Source organism: Ahaetulla prasina, chromosome 3, assembly GCF_028640845.1.
Source record: "Ahaetulla prasina isolate Xishuangbanna chromosome 3, ASM2864084v1, whole genome shotgun sequence".
Lineage (NCBI taxonomy): Eukaryota > Metazoa > Chordata > Lepidosauria > Squamata > Colubridae > Ahaetulla > Ahaetulla prasina.
In genome coordinates, this window is record NC_080541.1 from 153,591,992 (window position 1) to 153,608,548 (window position 16,557).

Sequence of the window (16,557 nt, forward strand, 5' to 3'; positions counted from 1 at the left end):
TTTTCCAAGGAGTACTCTCATGTAAAAGGGGAAGTATGCCGCTAACTTTTTAACCCAACCTCCTGCTTTTCATTCATGGCATTTTAATAAATGAAGCAATGTTTTTTATTTTTGTTCTTGGGAACAAGAGATTATCTTTATCGCTAATTGGAGGTTTAGCATTACAGTTGCTTGAAACATGACTGTACAAATTTTCTTTTAATAAATAAGATTGTATGGATTTTTAAAAAAAAAAAATCATATAAAAGGGGAAATAAGCCGCTAACTTTTTAACCCAATCTCCTGCTTTTCATCTTGATGACACGTGACAATAAAGTTGCGGCTCAGAACTGACCCCCTCCTTCAAACTTCTTCACATAGTCTGAAAACTGTAAAAGTGATCCTTAAAGCAGAATTTCACCAGCTCACAAAATCAATAATCGAGCTTATGACCCATAATGCAAGAAAGCGCATTTTTACCTATTTGGAAAAAAAATTCACATTTATTTACTGTCAAACAGGTGTTAAACTTTACATTGGATATTAGTGATGGGCTCATTATTAACAGGTTTACACAAAGGGGTTTGGGGGAAAAGAGCAAAAAAAGAAAAACCTGAAACAATGTACATTTAATTAGCTCTTTTATCATAAAATAAATTAATTACTAAATATAGGCAGAAGGAATATGGAAGAGTAATATTTATGTTTTCTCTTAGCTTAAAAGGGGCAGGCACCTTCCGTTCACTAGTCCACCTTCCCTCCTCCTTCTCCCAAGAAAAGAACAAAAGGGAACTGAATCTATAGCTAGTGGGTGATTGCTCTTTTTTTTTTTAAACCAAATTTGTGCAAGGCCTGGCATAAATTGGCATCTAAGAGAATTCTTCCCATAAAATATGTTCTTTTGGCAATATCAAGTTTAAGCCATAAGAATAGTCATGTCAAAGCAGAACACTGTTTACAGTGAAAAAGAAGTAGAAAATGGGTAGAGTTTGCATTTTAAACATATTACGGTACTACGGAACCAAGTGTAAGAAGAAACAGCTTGTAGCATATGTGCAACCAAGAGCGTTTCACAATATTTTCTTCAAATCCTTTAAAATTATTTTAATGACAATTATAGTTCTGTTTGGACACAAAGGTATTTATTTATTTTACCCTAGCAATAGAACAAAATATAATTTCTTTAGCTATTTTTTTTTCATGAGAACATTGTACAGTTGAAGAAATATATGAAATAAGGCCTGTGGCTTGATTGCTAGTGGTTAGACATGTTTTCAACCCTTGCCTTAGTGGGAAAGATTTGCCATGAACAGCATACTGGTGCAGAATCTCTCTCCTGCTTTTGCAAGTCTAGTCAGGAATAGTAAGGTACAATAAATTTGTCCCACAGGATTTTAGAGCCTACCTCTTGTATATAATACAATGTAGGCATACAAAAATGATGCAGCCATATTTACAAATTTAGTTCCCAAACTGCTGCTGTAAAATGGCTGGAACACTTTGCATGTATGTATGTGTGTGTGTTTATTTCACAATCTTTTTTTTTAAATGTCAGCAGCAAGATATCTTAAAATACCTTGATGGTATCTCTCTTCTCTCTCTCTCTCTCTTTGTAACAAATAATTCTTTTAGTATACTCTGTGTATATACAAAGCTTTTTTTTTTGTTTTATAAAAATTCACAGAACTGAAAGGTCCAGTCAACTCCTTTACATGGGAGAAACCACAGGGACAAGAGAATAGTCACTTCAAGCAGATATGAGGGGGTCTGCATGGAGCCAATTAAGTCTGTCTGTTTAATACTTGCATGTGGCCTTCAGGATTCCTTTGCTACGCTATTAAAGGCTTGTCACTAGCTGCATTTGTCCTTCCCTAACGTCCCCTTCTGGAATACATCCTTCCTTGTTAATGGGAATGATATAGCCATCACTGTTTCCTCTGCTGATTTGATAGTACATCTGAAGCGGATGGCCAGCTCCAAGGTTTGGCATACTTTTGTAGTAAATGTCCTCATTTTCACTTCTCCGGGAAGGAGAGAGATCTTCCTCGATATCAGGACTGCTCTCAAGGTACGGAGAGTCTCTGAGGTTGGGCATACTTGTGTAAAGCGAGTCTCTGTTGGGCGACTGGAGGTGGTCTTCCACTTCAGCTGTCAACTGTGACACGTAACTATCGGTTCCTTCCATCTTCACTTTCTTCTGTGGTTGGTACAGAAGAGAGTGAGTCCGTTGAGGAATCAATGGGGCCTCAAGTTCCTTTTGGTGCAGCTCCAGGCCCGTGTTATCACTGTGCATTAAAGACGAAGCATCGGCAACAATGGCATCGTCTTCACTACTGCTCCCACCGATCACAGCTTTGATTGGTAACGTACGTTCCAGGTTATGGTTCTTGTGGCTGCCCCGCAGGTTGTTGTGCACCAATTCTGAAATGATCATTTTTTCAAATGCGGCATCATTCAGGCTTAGTCCACAGTCTACAACTTGCACACTGTCGTTATAGTCTCCATTGCGCAAAGAGTAGCTGTTGTTGAAATTACCATTTAGCGGTAGAGTATCCATGGCACTTGTATCCCTGGCATTGTTCAGTGAATGTCCTGCAACAGAGAAGGGATACCCATGGGTTACTGCTTACACTGGAGCTAAAATTCTTATTCTAAGAAAGTCTTTAATGTCGTTCAGGACAAAGTTGTACTTGGAAGTAAGACTTGGGGCATGTCTCCCAAAGGTAAAAGAGCTACACACCAGATAGAAGAGAGAGAGAACTTTACAAGGTAATATTGTTTTTCCTCGGCGCTTCAATGATATTTTCAATCAGAAATTTTAAAGCAAATGTTAACAGGTTCTAATGTACCAATTTAGTTCCACAATTCTTCCTGCAAGGAAGAGGAAAGTGACTCCATGTCCTTGCATATGAATGCGAAGCAATTCATTTGTAAACATTTAGTGCATAAGTACAACGGGAAAAATAAAACCAACAGAATTTGTCCTAAACAACACTAAATTAAAAACAAATAAATAAATAAAAGGGAGGGGGAGAGAGGGAGGGTGGGTGGGTAGGAGAGAAGGGGGAAGGAAGGACGGAAGGAAGGAGAATCAGGTCACATACAAAACAGAAGGTATATGCATAACAGTAAATTCACATATTTAGCAAGCAGCTACTTTAATATAACATTTCTAACATTTCCTTGTGTCTGTGTGTTTCTTTAGCTGAAGATGGAACAAACAAAAGAATGACCAAAAAATGGACAAATACAGAGACTCCATGTTAAGCACAGACAGCCATCTCTCACACTGAAAGGGAATGAGGCCCACAAGCACCATCCAACACAGGAAAGACAGCAGGTGGAATGACTCACTTTGGACAACTCACATCATGTCTGTCTGCTCAGGCTATCTGGCCTAAGAGTAGCTGATATATAAAAGAAAGTAAAATGATTTATTGTAACAAGATGAAGAATTACTGAGCGTCTCAGCAACTTAGTCAGAGCAAGGGTTCAGCAAATTAGATTACTTGCAATAACAGCTTTTTCCCACTTTAATGTGCTTTTTTTGGGGGGAGGGGAATGGGTTGCATTTCATATTCTCTCTGCCAGGAACAGCCCCAGGCTTCAGAATGTCAAATTTTACCTGCAGCCCTGCAGTTTGCATCAGTCACAGTGACAGAACGTATGAACCAGCATAAGTCTATTCAGAGTTAAGCCCACAGACACCATGGGCATATGGAAATCAAAAGCAGAAATGTTAGGGATTTCTCTAAGCATGGGTCACAAAAAATTAACCAAAAAAGAAATATTAGCTGTGGAATGGGAGATTATCAGTCAGAACCGATATCTTTCAACTGCTGAAGAAATGGAGAAATTGGATACGTCTGCTAGAAAGATGACACAAAGTTTAGGAAGAGAGACAAGGAGGGGGGAAAGAGATATAGGAATTTTATGGTGAAATGTTCTTTTACTGAGGTAAATAAATAAATTCATTTTTTTTCTAGAGACACAAAGACATGTAAACGAAGACATCACAGTGCTTCCCAAACAAAGGAGATAAAAGAAAGTTCTTAAAAGAAACTGAATGGCATGGATCATGGAAAGTTAGATGATTTGTTAGTGAGCTGTTGGAAGAATTGCTTTTATTGTTCTAGAGCAGTGTCTGGAACTCTTAAGGAAGAATGAAGTACTGTTGTCTGAATGAAACTGACCACTGTGAAGCTGCTGCATTATATGCAAGGCTTGGAGTAGTTACAGAGAAATAAAAAGGCTGTGTGTGCATCTAAAAATGTTTCCAGGTTTATTTTCAGCCCGTACTTAAAGCTGCAGCTTAACCAAAGAAAATTCAAAGTTGCTTCTATAACAGATAGAAACACTGTGTTGATGCCTCAGAGATTTCTCTCTCCCTTTGGTTATGGAACACTAATTGAGGAATAAAAAGCTGCAGCTAATCTTACATTGCATTGTTTTTGCCATTCATGTGTGCTGAATTAGTATAAAAGGTTACAAGTCTTTGAAAAGCTGTAGGTTTTGATTAAACAAGTTTGGTAGGTGGGATTATTTCATATATGATTTTGGATCTTTTCTTCTTTATCATATGGAACATATGGCATTCAAAAGAGAGAACCAATGCATGGGCCACATGACGATATTAATTTCCTCTATAAAGGCATTCTCTCTCTCTCTCTCTTAATAATCTAATTCTTCATACTCTATTAAATAAATATTGAAGCATATTTAATAATCCTTAAAGAATTTTCTGTGATATACTGCAGAGTTAAGCACACTCCAATGCACTTAAGCCAGTTTTAGAGAGGCAACTTTAGGTGCCCATGATTCAGGTAATTCACTTGAAGTCTTTCCTAGCCTGTAGCAAGATTACTGTGGGAATGTAAAAAATATTAGGTCAATTATTAAGCATTTTGCTCAACAGTGCTCTGGTTTTAAGCAGCAAATTATTTCAGCATTGGATATCATCAGTTACCAATAGGGTTTGCTACAGACCTAGTGACTTTTTTGGGTTCTTCCAAAAAGCAGTACCCATGTACTGTTGAGTGTGGAAATAATTAATTTGGAAATTGTGAACCACTTGCCCGCTGAGTCTACTTCATGACCGCTAGTTATGTTTTAATTGTGCCCATTAAAAATCATGCTGAAAAAATTTACATTTGATAGGCAAAGTTAAGTTTGACTCCCATACTTGTCTCTCTGTAGGTTGCTAGAGGAGAGCATAAGGAAAGTAAGAAAACACGAGAATGAACACAGAAACTGCAGTTCACTTTAAAAATAAGGAAAATTGACATAACAGGTTTATACAGGTTTTGTTTTTTTTTTAATAAAAAATCATGTTATAAAATGTTTAAGACAGGATTTCAATTTACATTAAAAACTACTTATAAAACTAATAATTAATAAAGGTGCATTATTTTATTTTTAAAGGACTCATTACTTTTTTAAAAAAACTATTAGCTGGTACAGTATAACAAAGGTATAGTTAAGGCTAACACTCTGGAATCCTGATACCTCTGGCTTTTATAGTGAATTAATATCCCTGCAACTGAATGATAGATCAGAGCAATGTCAAGTTAGGTAACAAATGCTCAGAGGACAGAAGATACACCCTGTCCCAAACATTTGAGATTAGACCCACAATCAGGCTGTATATTCCTCCCAATTCTGCTTTTCTAAGACTAGCCACCATCTGATGACTTTCTTAAGGAAACAAAGCAAAACACAACACAGCAAATCAAAGTGCTCCTATAAAGCTGCACTATACTATAGTTGGCCTCTAAATGTGACTCGCAGTTTTCCACAGCATGACAGTGCACGTGTCAGGATGTCTTTGTGTGAGCTTAATGGTCTAATCAACTCCATAAGCAGATGTTCTCAGCAAGCTTTTGATTCAATTTATATTTCATAGATGTGATACCTCTAAGTGATATATATCTTGAAGATGGGCTCTCGGAGCATGGGGTGTCAGTCCTGCAATAGTATATTAAGATTTATGCCACCTGTGTTAAAAACATGGAGGATTATTGGCAAATACTATTATGGCAAAGGATTAACACTATAATATAGTGCAGTTTTACAAGCCTGGCATTATCAGTAGCATTGGAAGGAGAATAATTCTAAAGGAAACTGTAGCTCCAACTATGTTAAAAGAAAAGGCTTGGACAAAAGCATACTTTAAAAAAAAAAAAAAGCAAAATCAACATATCCCAAAGTGTGGGCACACCTGGTGAGTTAAACACAGGAGCTGAAGGGGCATTACATACAACGGTTTCAGCGAGCAATGTGTTATAAGGATTGTTAGTGCCGTGCGGTCGAAGAAGAGGGTTTGTTAGTAGGTAATTGCCAGTCACTCCTAAAGCAAAAGAAACAGAAAGAGAGACATCAGCTCTTCCATTTCAGGCTGACAGTTCCAATAATGTGTATTTTTTTTAAAAAAAATTCATCACAAGTCATGTATATCCCGTCAAATTTAATTCAGCTGAACATTTCTGACTGTATTTGAACTATTAATTTGAAGGAAGAGAATGAAAATATAGTTAGGTTTCGTTAATTCACAGGTGCTGGCCAAATCCCCAAAGTAAACACCTGCTGAGAAATGACATTTGCTAATTTATACAAAATTGCTGTTAACACTCCAATAGCAATTAAATACAGAGACCAATGTTCTATTTCAAGAAGTTACAACTTCATGCCTGTAACTTTAACCATGGATAGGCACCAGACTAGATACATCAAAAATTTGTTAATTGAGAGCAATAGGCAATTCTCCCCTAGCAACAGCCAAGGTTTATCGCTAGCATAGTTTAAAACAAAGTTAAGGTAAGCAATGGCAAGCTGCAAGATACCTATTCCATTCTATGCAAGGAACACATGCCGAAGGAGAGGTCGAAGGTAAATCATTCATATATTTTTACATGTCAAATGGGCTTCATGCTGCACTATTGGTGAGGATTTGTAAAGTTAATTATCTTTTAAGTTATCTCTGCTCTCTCGGTAAAAAAAGAATCTTAAATCAACACAATGAAAACTCATACAAAAGCTCTTTCTGCAATTACAGTCCTAACACATCAACACTTTTCAATAAGCTTCTAATGAAGCAGCCACACACATAGCATTACTTGGTAAGAACTCAGCATGTGAAACATCACACTGATTTTGGGTCTGTTACGTTAATATTATTGTCAGAACAGATACAAAGACTCCGCGGCTTTGTGGACATGCAAATAAAATTAGGATGAAAGCGCCTTTCGACTGAGCAGTCTGAAAGTATATAGGGGGAGCCTGGCATTGTATGACAGGCTCAGGACGAGACACAGAGCAGCCCAAAAATGAATATACAAAATTTAAATTGATTAGGTTCTCATTGTGGCAATAGCAGAAGATATTACATTTTAAATATTAATGCTCTTATGACTACTAAAAATATTATTACTCTAGGTAGCAAAAATCCTGTAGTTTTGGGAATTGCTGTACTGTCAGCTTACGTTAATCTTATTTGCAATTTGATTTAATTTATTTGATTTCCCCCCCTCCACTGTTTGAGGCTTACTCTAAATATTAGCAAAGACAATCCAAATCCTTTTGTCACTACACTACATATCATAAAATTGCTATTATAATAACTATGCAGTAGGGTTCCAGTTGAATTACATAATTGGCTATAGTTCTTTGCTACCAGCTTAGACATATTGTTTTCAGGATACTCACCAGATACAGTTGAGCATTAATACCTTAATTCTAAGTATGACTCTTTTTTCATTGTAAACTAAGAATCTGGCCCTTATTCTTCTTAATGTTATGGGATCTATTTCATTGGGATGTTCTCAGAGAATGCAGACTTCAGATTTGCATGATCTCTGAAACTGTGCCCAAGCAATCAGGTAGCATCAGAGGTGCAAAAACAATTGAAGCCAAATTACTATTGAACTTGCATACTAAACATGGATTGTTTTAACCATGGTAAAATGAATAAATCTGAATTGCATCAAACCATGGTTTATGAGTGAAATGGTTGGGTTAGTGTAACAAACATCATACATTGTGGGTGAATTACAACTATGAGTTGCAGATTAGTACATCTAATTAGGTTTTTATTTTTCCTTTTATAGAAAAGAAGCATTATAGGTAGTCGTCAACTTAGATTAAGCTTAACAATTGTTCAAACTTATAATGGACTTGCCAAAAGCTATTATATATATAAAGCCTATGGCTATGCTTAATGACCAGCACAATTGTTTAATGACTGCTTAAAAAATGGAAATTGAATAAATGAAAAAGGTAAATTGGATTCAGTCCATAGTGACCTGCTTAACAACCTCAATGGCTTATGACTGTAATTCCAGATTCAATTGGTCATAAATTGAGGACTACCTGTAATACATTCAGTTGACAATAAATCATTTTACTTTACAAAGTTTCTTTCCCGGGAGAAAGATCAATCTGATAAGAAACCCTGACTCCCTCACATTCTCCTATTATACAGTTTGTCTTTTAATATAGAACAGGGGTGTCAAACTCGCAGCCTGTGGGGTGGATGCATCACGTGCTGGCCACACCCATGCCTGGTTTAGCGAAGGAAGAAAAAGTTGTGATACACCATGTGATGATGTGAGTTTGACACTCCTGATATGGCGTATTTTTCTGTTTCCAGTTCCTGATTTTTCTCCCCCCTTCCACTTCCAGTTCAACCTTTGTGGCAAGGAAGGGAAGCCAACAAATCATATATAGCCTAAACTGAAAATAACATAACCTTTGCAGAGAATGGAAGGGAGCCTTAAACAATGATTGGGTTGAGATCAGAGGGGAAAAAAAATATTGCAGTGTCTTTATTCTGCCAAAAAAACAGTGGTTAATTTCTGAAATGTATACATGTTGAGTTGCTAGGTATTACAGCTATGCATAAAGGATCAGTTCATCACTGGAACATTTCACTTTCCCTAAAATTTTCAGTTTGGCTCATTTGGGGGCTGGATCACATCCAGAACTCCATTAACCACTTCCTGTTCTGGAAGATACACTTGCAGAAATATACAAACCACTTTTAGAATGCTCAGATTGACCAGTTTTGTTTTTTGGGTGGGGGGAACAGAACGTTGCAAAGAAAGATCACTCCCATTTTGCACATAATTGCTTGGCACTGCCTTACAATTAGACAAGAAACACACAGAGCATTGGCTTTGGTGAAGGGAGACTCATGTTTCCTACCAAGGATAATATAGACATTACAGCAAGGGCAAACCATGACGTATGAAGCTGCAAGGAACAAGAAATCCCTTGTAGGAATATATCGGTACCTCACACAAGTTTGAACCCAGGAGTTAGGTTTTTAACTGGATACAAAATTGATGAACGTTGAGTAGCTTATTAAACCTGATTGTATTTTGTATATTATTCTAGAAAAATTCTGAAATGGTTTTTATTATCTTTTCTTTTAAATATAGTAGATATAATAGCATGTATAAACAATGTTCACTGCAATGATCATGTTTGTGTTTTGCAGCTACAATAATTAACATGGGCATCTAGAGTTAAGGTACAATGATGTCAAAATGATGACACATTGCATCATGACTTTTTGATGTGCAATTATTTAATGATGTCACGATGCGGTTTGCTTTATGTTATGATACACACATCCTCATTTCCTTCTCTTTCTCTCTTAAGAGAACACTTGTGCTTCTTAATCACTTCATCAAGGAATAGCTATCTAAAAAATATTTGCTTTGCGTAAACAAATCTGTCTCAAGACAATGAAACATTTGCAAGTATGGGGAATGTTGTTATGGAAACCAACTCTTGCTGAATCAAAGTATGAAAATGATCCTCTTTCACACAAGAATCCTCTTTTGGGATGAAAGTATCTACAAGCAAATGGCAACTTTTTAAACCAATCCAGCTTGTGATTTCTTTGGGACTGGATATTTATTGGGACTTGAAATAGTCATGCTATTTGCCTGATGACATGATTAAGAAGCACAAGGGCTGTAGTGCAGTGGTCAGAATGCAGTATTGCAGGTTAATTCTGCTTACTGCCAACTGCCAGCAGTTTGGCAATTTAATTCTTACCAAGGAATTTTCAAAGTTGACTCAGCTTTCTATCCTTTTGAGGTCGGTAAAATGAGGGGCCAGATTGTTGAGGGCAATATGCTGACTCTGTAATCCACTTAGAGATGGCTGCAAAGCATTCTGAAGCGGTATGTAAGTCTAAGTGCTATTGTTATTTACTATGCAATGTTCCTGTAATGCTGACCACAATCATGCATTTATTATATAAAACTGAAGTCATAATAATTATCACCCAATCGTTGTCATGGCAGAATTAGACCTGGTTCTGAAAGTGATCCAGTGCTTTTCTGAATGTTCAATTGACAAGAACGCGCCTCTTATCATCTCACTGGATTTGGAGGAAGTGATCTTGCCAATTTTGAATGAGTATTTTAAAGCTTTAAATTTACAGCAAAACATTGTGCTTGAATAAAGTCCCATTGTGGCTATTTCCAGATGGGGCTTTAGTATTGTTTAGTACTGTATGCCTATGTGAACAGGATTGAAAACATATAAATATTAAATCTGAGTTAAAGTCATAAAGGGTTAACCCAGTATCTAAAAAGCAAGCTAGGGTTTTCCCTCCTTCCCTGGGACTGTCATGTGGCACAGAAATGCTCCACATTCTAAACATGATCAGAACTATCTTGGAAGGAAAATGAATTTTCAGATGCCTTTTATAGCAAGCTGATGCTAATTTGATTTTACAGGCAAACTGTGTATGGTAATCTAATGCATTTAAAATTTTACTGTGCTGGTAGTTCTATTTTAGTTTTGGAATATATAGGTTAGCAAAGTTTTAAAATTATATTCTTGCTTTTAAGTTAAATTATTGATGAGACTTATTTAACTACGCTTTCCATGAATGCGAATGCCAACTTTCATCCTAAGTAAGAAGATGAAGGAACTGAGTTTTAAATATATTCAAGAAAAATAGTCTAAGTTACAGGTTTTTTTTAAAAAAAGTCATCCGCATATGTGTCTGTTTTCACTCAAATGCTGAGATCTTTGGCTATAGTAACTTCCCAGAGTGCATCTGTTTATTTAGTTTAATTACTGCAATCTAATACCTTGACATTTTTATTTAAGAAATACCATTAATTAAAAAAAGTAGAGTGAAATCTATCAAATAACTGACCTTGATTAAGGGTTGAAGTGCTATTGATATCACCTGAGATAAAGGAAGATTCAGATTGCTTTCTCACAGTATCATTCCACATTCTTCTTATTCGGCTCTGTTAAATGTAAAGAAAATCAGGTGGAACTGTCACATCTCAAACGGCTCCAGAAGACTACTACTGCTACTTTATTACTAGTCCCCAATCATCTCATGTAATCTCTTATGTAAGCCCTTTTCTTGAACACAATAGTACTCGCTTCCAAGTCAATGTGTTTCAGACTATGATGTTAATTTTCTTTTGCATAGTAAGTGTTATGCATATTATTAAAATCAGGCTACTGAAAAAGAGCGAGTAGTTATATCGGATATGTTGTAATGTGCTTGGCTTCAAATTCGCTCTTGAAGTTTTGGTGCCTTTTAGGCAGTGTTGAGCTTGTGGCATTTTATTTTTTCTCCAGATTGACCAAGTGATGCTAAGGGAAGTATTAACAAAGTTGTGGTCCAGACAAGTTCCATTAATCACCTCACAGGGTTGTTGTTATAGGCAGGATAGGAGAAGGGAGTATTAGGTATATTTGCCGCCTAAAGTTATGTATGAAAATAATAAAGGCGGAATAAAAAAAGGAAAAAAATTGAGGCCTGTTTATATAATTTACCTGTTCTATTCAAGATTTTCTAATCCATGTCATGATTACTTCCCAATACTGTGTTTTCCCGAAAATAAGAACCTGTATTATATTTTTTTGAACCCTGAAATAAGCACTTGGCCTTACTGCCATGCACTCAAAAGCCTGATTGGGCTTATTATCAGGGGATGTCTTATTCTGGGGGAAACAGGGTACTTCTAGAGCAGCTGAGTATGAAGGAAAATTAAGGAATTAACTGTTTGTGAAGCTTCAGTTATGTTTTATATGAGAAAGTTATAATTCATCAGTACTTTTAGAAGAAAAAGTGATTGGATATAGAAACACACACCCATACACACAGACATAGACATATACAAACAGAGAAATTAAATGCAGTGGCCTAGTCCCAATTCTCAGTGCTTTTCATCTGCCTGGAAAAAATGTAACATCATAAAAATCTGGGAAAAACATAATGTAATATAAACATGAGGGCCTTAGCCATAGAAATAATTTTGTTTAAATAGTAATGTATCACTAGTTATACGTGCCCTTCTGGGTCATTGGGTTCTATCTCAATACAACAACCAGAGTTTTTTTTTTTTTTAAAGGTGGATAAAAAGGTCCTGGAAAAAATGACTTTATACTTATGCAAAAGGTTGTCTACCGTTTTGCTTATGCATTAAATCCACAAACATAGTCCAAACACCTTCTTCAAACATAATCAGAAGTCAAACCCCACAAATACATGACAAACATTACTTCAAACAGTGAGGTCTTGTTTGCATTTGGCAACTGCATATATTCAAAAGTGCAGGTAATAACCAATATGCAGCAGTTCATGCAAGTGATTTTTCTGGAAGTTTTGCTAACAATACCTTTATTTTACATACAAAAATGTTTTTGAAATAGGTATCTAAAAATCCATCAGGAAATATTTTTGAAACTTTCCTTTACAAGGAGTATACTTTAGTTTTGTACCTGATTTGCCTTCGGACCTTTATACAACTTTTATTTTATAAAGTTGCATTCAGTCATTTTCTAAACTGAGAATGATTATTTAAGTATGTCTGGATGGACCTATTCTTATAAATCACTAAAGATTTTAAAACTACCTTCACAAATCCCAAACTTTCAGAAATTTTTGAATTGACATACATTGTGTATGTGTATACTGTATGTGCGTGAATGCATCGAAAGACTGTCAACAGGGCTGTTATAATGAGAATACAATTAGTGCATCTAAATAGAACATATCTCAATGGGCTGTTTGATAACCAAGATTAATTAAAAGATGCTGTCATTAGAAGTACTGTCAAAATGTTTGTTACCTGAGTGCCAGAGGAATAGCGGGCACTTGTTCGTGTTGTTGATGCTTTTACTGAACTGTGTGGACTCTCTGTGGGTAATCCACCACAGCAATATGAATGTCTGAAGCACTTGCCATACTCCTTGCGTACCTATATGTGAATAACAATGATTGTAATCAGATGGATAGGTTTTCCTTTTTGAAATGTATTTCTATATAATAAAATGAAGCATATAACTGTTTTAGACCTTCAATTAAACAAACATGAATACTGTACTTAAATTATTTTGTAACATTTACAATATTCGGGGAACTAGTTCAGTACATTCCAAATTATATTCCCAAACACTGATTATTTTTAGCTGTAAATATTATTTGGGGGCCAGAATATAATGTGGCATCTCTTACTCCAGAAATTTTTCTTAGGAAAACTAGTGGGCCACCTGCAAATGGCTGAATTTTCCAGTGTTTTCCAGAAAGTTCTGTCCCTAGAGTGGTAAATTCTGCACATTTTAGATAGATAGATAGATAGATAGATAGATAGATAGATAGATGGATAGATGGATGGATGGATGGATGATAGAAGACAGACAGACAGATTTTTCAGTGATTAATTCTTGTTCCCCAAATATAGGTAGTCCTCATTTACTGATTGCAACAGGGATGGGCAACTCTTGGTATAATTGATGCGATTGTAAACTGAAAAATCATGTGATTGTGCCAACTTACATCACCACAGATTGTTAAATGTGACCACAATTTATAACTTCCTGCCGGCTTCCTTGTTGGAAACCATCTGTGAAGGTCTCAAATGGTGATCACATGCAACTATAGAAAATATGAGCCAGCTGCCTCGCATCCAATCATAATCACATATTGTGGCGGATACTTCGATGGCAGCAACTTCACATCTCATCATAAATCTTATTTTTCAGTGCTATCATAGCTTCAAGTAGTCACTGAATGAGTGATCGGTAATTGTGGACTACCTTTACATTATTCCATCGGTCTACATTTGGCTACAAATGTATCAACTAAATATTTTCTGCTAATACACTGATGATCATTCATTCCACTTATTTTAAGCATAGAGATCATGATTCAAGAGAGAATTGAATAGCTTCAAATAGCACCTGTTCTCTGAATGTAGTCTAGTTTAAGTCATTAAAAAAGGTTTCAAGATATTAAACATGGTTTTTCCTTTTGTATTACACTGTGTGACGAAGGCAGATATCTCTATGATCATGCTCAAATATTGAGATCATCCAACGAAAAGGATGATCTCTCTGTCACAGCATCTGTGTACCTTCGGCTATAAATCAAGAAATGGTTCTTATGAATGTGTAAGATTTTGGGAAACCCCAAACAACAAGAGGTCCCTCTACTTATAGCATATACCTTGTTAGCAATAGAAAAGGTATTTAACTTAAGGAATCGGTTTGCTTTTTCAGCTGTTCCTTGTTGTAACCTGCATTGAATTTAATTATGCTTTACTGTCTGCTGTTTTGGTAGGCATTCATTTGATCTTTATATGGTTTTAGATTACTATTTTGTTTTCAGATGTTGGTTTTGGCTACACTTTTTCATATTTCATCGAAAGACAACTAATGCATAAAATAGTTAAATATAAACATTATAAGATTATATAATCTTATATAATACTGAGATATAATATAATATAATATAATATAATATAATATAATATAATATAATATAATATAATATAATATAATATAATATAATATAATATAATATAATATAATACACTCATTTCTAAAGATCTAAGTCCTAGAGCTCACTGTAACATCATTGTAAAAAAGCCATTAAGAGTTATAAATCTTATTTTACAAAGTTTTCTCTCTGGTAACACTGAACTCCACTGTACGGCGTATAAAACCTTTGCCAGACCTATACTTGATTACTGTTCACCTGCCTGGAGCCCTCACTGTTTTTCAGACATCATTATATTAGAGAAGGTCCAGAGATATTTTACTAGGAGAGTTCTCAAATCTTCTGCTCGAAATAAAATTCCCTATACCACAAGACTTGAAATTTTAGGTAAAGAAAGCCTCGAACTACGTCGTCTATGTTTTGACTTATACTTAGTTCATAAGATTATTTACCAAAATGTTCTACCTGTAAATGAATACTTTAATTTCAACCATAATAATACAAGGGCTGTCAATAGATTTGATGTAGTCAGTTGTTCATAAAAACAACTCAAACAAAACTAAAGCTCTGTACTGATAAATAACACAAATATTTCATGAACATGCATAACTATCAATTAAAAGATGCTAACAGCTATAGAACTCTACCCAACAGATCCTCTCATTGTCTCCTAAATAGCACTCTCTGAGGCTGATTTTGCCTAATTGTCTATACTGCTGCAAATGTACATTTTCTTTCGGACCGCACATTCCATTGCCATCATTTCTAAATTACAGCTTGCTGGAAACTGAGGTAACAGAACTATCATCTTGTCAGGATTGGAAACATAATCGTTTTCACTTTCCCAATTTTATTTCTCTGCTCAATTTAGTGACCACTAGCAATAACCAAATAAAAAGACTGCATTAGCAACATAGAAAAATGGAACAATATCCACTAGTAGAGAGTGAAGCTTTTAAACTTCAAATGACAATCTGAATGACATTGGAAGCATGAATAATCTTGATTTACTTTACCTACATTTTCTACACTTGAATGGCATTTTGTTATGACTGTGTTGTGTTGGCTTTGCTTACTATAAAAATAAGATACTCCATGTTTCAAAATATTAACAATATAAATATAGCATGCCTTTGTATTTATGAATTTGAAAACAAAAAATCCTAATATACTATTCTGAAAAAGTGTTCAATATTGTCTTTTTACATTTTTTTAAAAAGGTAATGTTTAATTCTAGCAAATTTATCCTTATAGATGATATTAGCCTGTTTCAGGAAAAAGCAGTATAGAAATATGTATAAAAGTTGTAGCAAAATTAGATTTCACTAAAATTATAAACTAATTCTGAAATGCTTATTTTATGTTAAATGCAAAGGATTACTTCTCTCTCAGTCTTTACATAAGTAGTATACATAGGTGATGTATCACAAATAACTAACTCAGTTATGTCTTTTTACTATAAAGATCTTAAAATAATGCAATACTTTTGAATCAAAAATCTTCAAATATAATTCCAATGTGATTAAAATGTTACTTATGGGTTATTCATTTTTTCTTTTATTACTATATTTCAAGATTTCTAAATTTAATCTTTTCTCATTTAATTTTTGACATAACTATTTTTTATTGCTGATATAAAAATGCCTTTTTTCTTAGAATGAAAACTATTATTAAGTGCTTAGGTTACTTTGATAAAGGAAATAATATATTCAACTTTTTGGAAATTAAAGTCTATGCTAGAACCAGCAATTGTTATTTTTATAGATAATTATATTCAACAATATTTTCTATCGGAGCATTATAAAAGAGACATTCTA

At 35.0% G+C, this 16,557-nt stretch overlaps 1 protein-coding gene across 1 annotated transcript in view; it reads right to left on the reverse strand.

Moving 5' to 3' along the window:
- Nucleotides 1–229: 229 nt before the first annotated feature.
- The window catches only part of ADGRL2 (adhesion G protein-coupled receptor L2), a 227,671-nt gene continuing 211,343 nt past the window's right edge, over nt 230–16,557 (reverse strand). Inside the window, exons 20-23 of the mRNA XM_058174688.1 lie at nt 13,092–13,220; nt 11,156–11,252; nt 6,197–6,325; nt 230–2,571 (exon numbers count right to left, since the gene is read on the reverse strand). Coding sequence (XP_058030671.1) covers nt 1,817–2,571; nt 6,197–6,325; nt 11,156–11,252; nt 13,092–13,220 — 1,110 coding nt within the window. The 3' untranslated portion in view covers nt 230–1,816. The remainder of the gene's footprint in view (nt 2,572–6,196; nt 6,326–11,155; nt 11,253–13,091; nt 13,221–16,557) is intronic.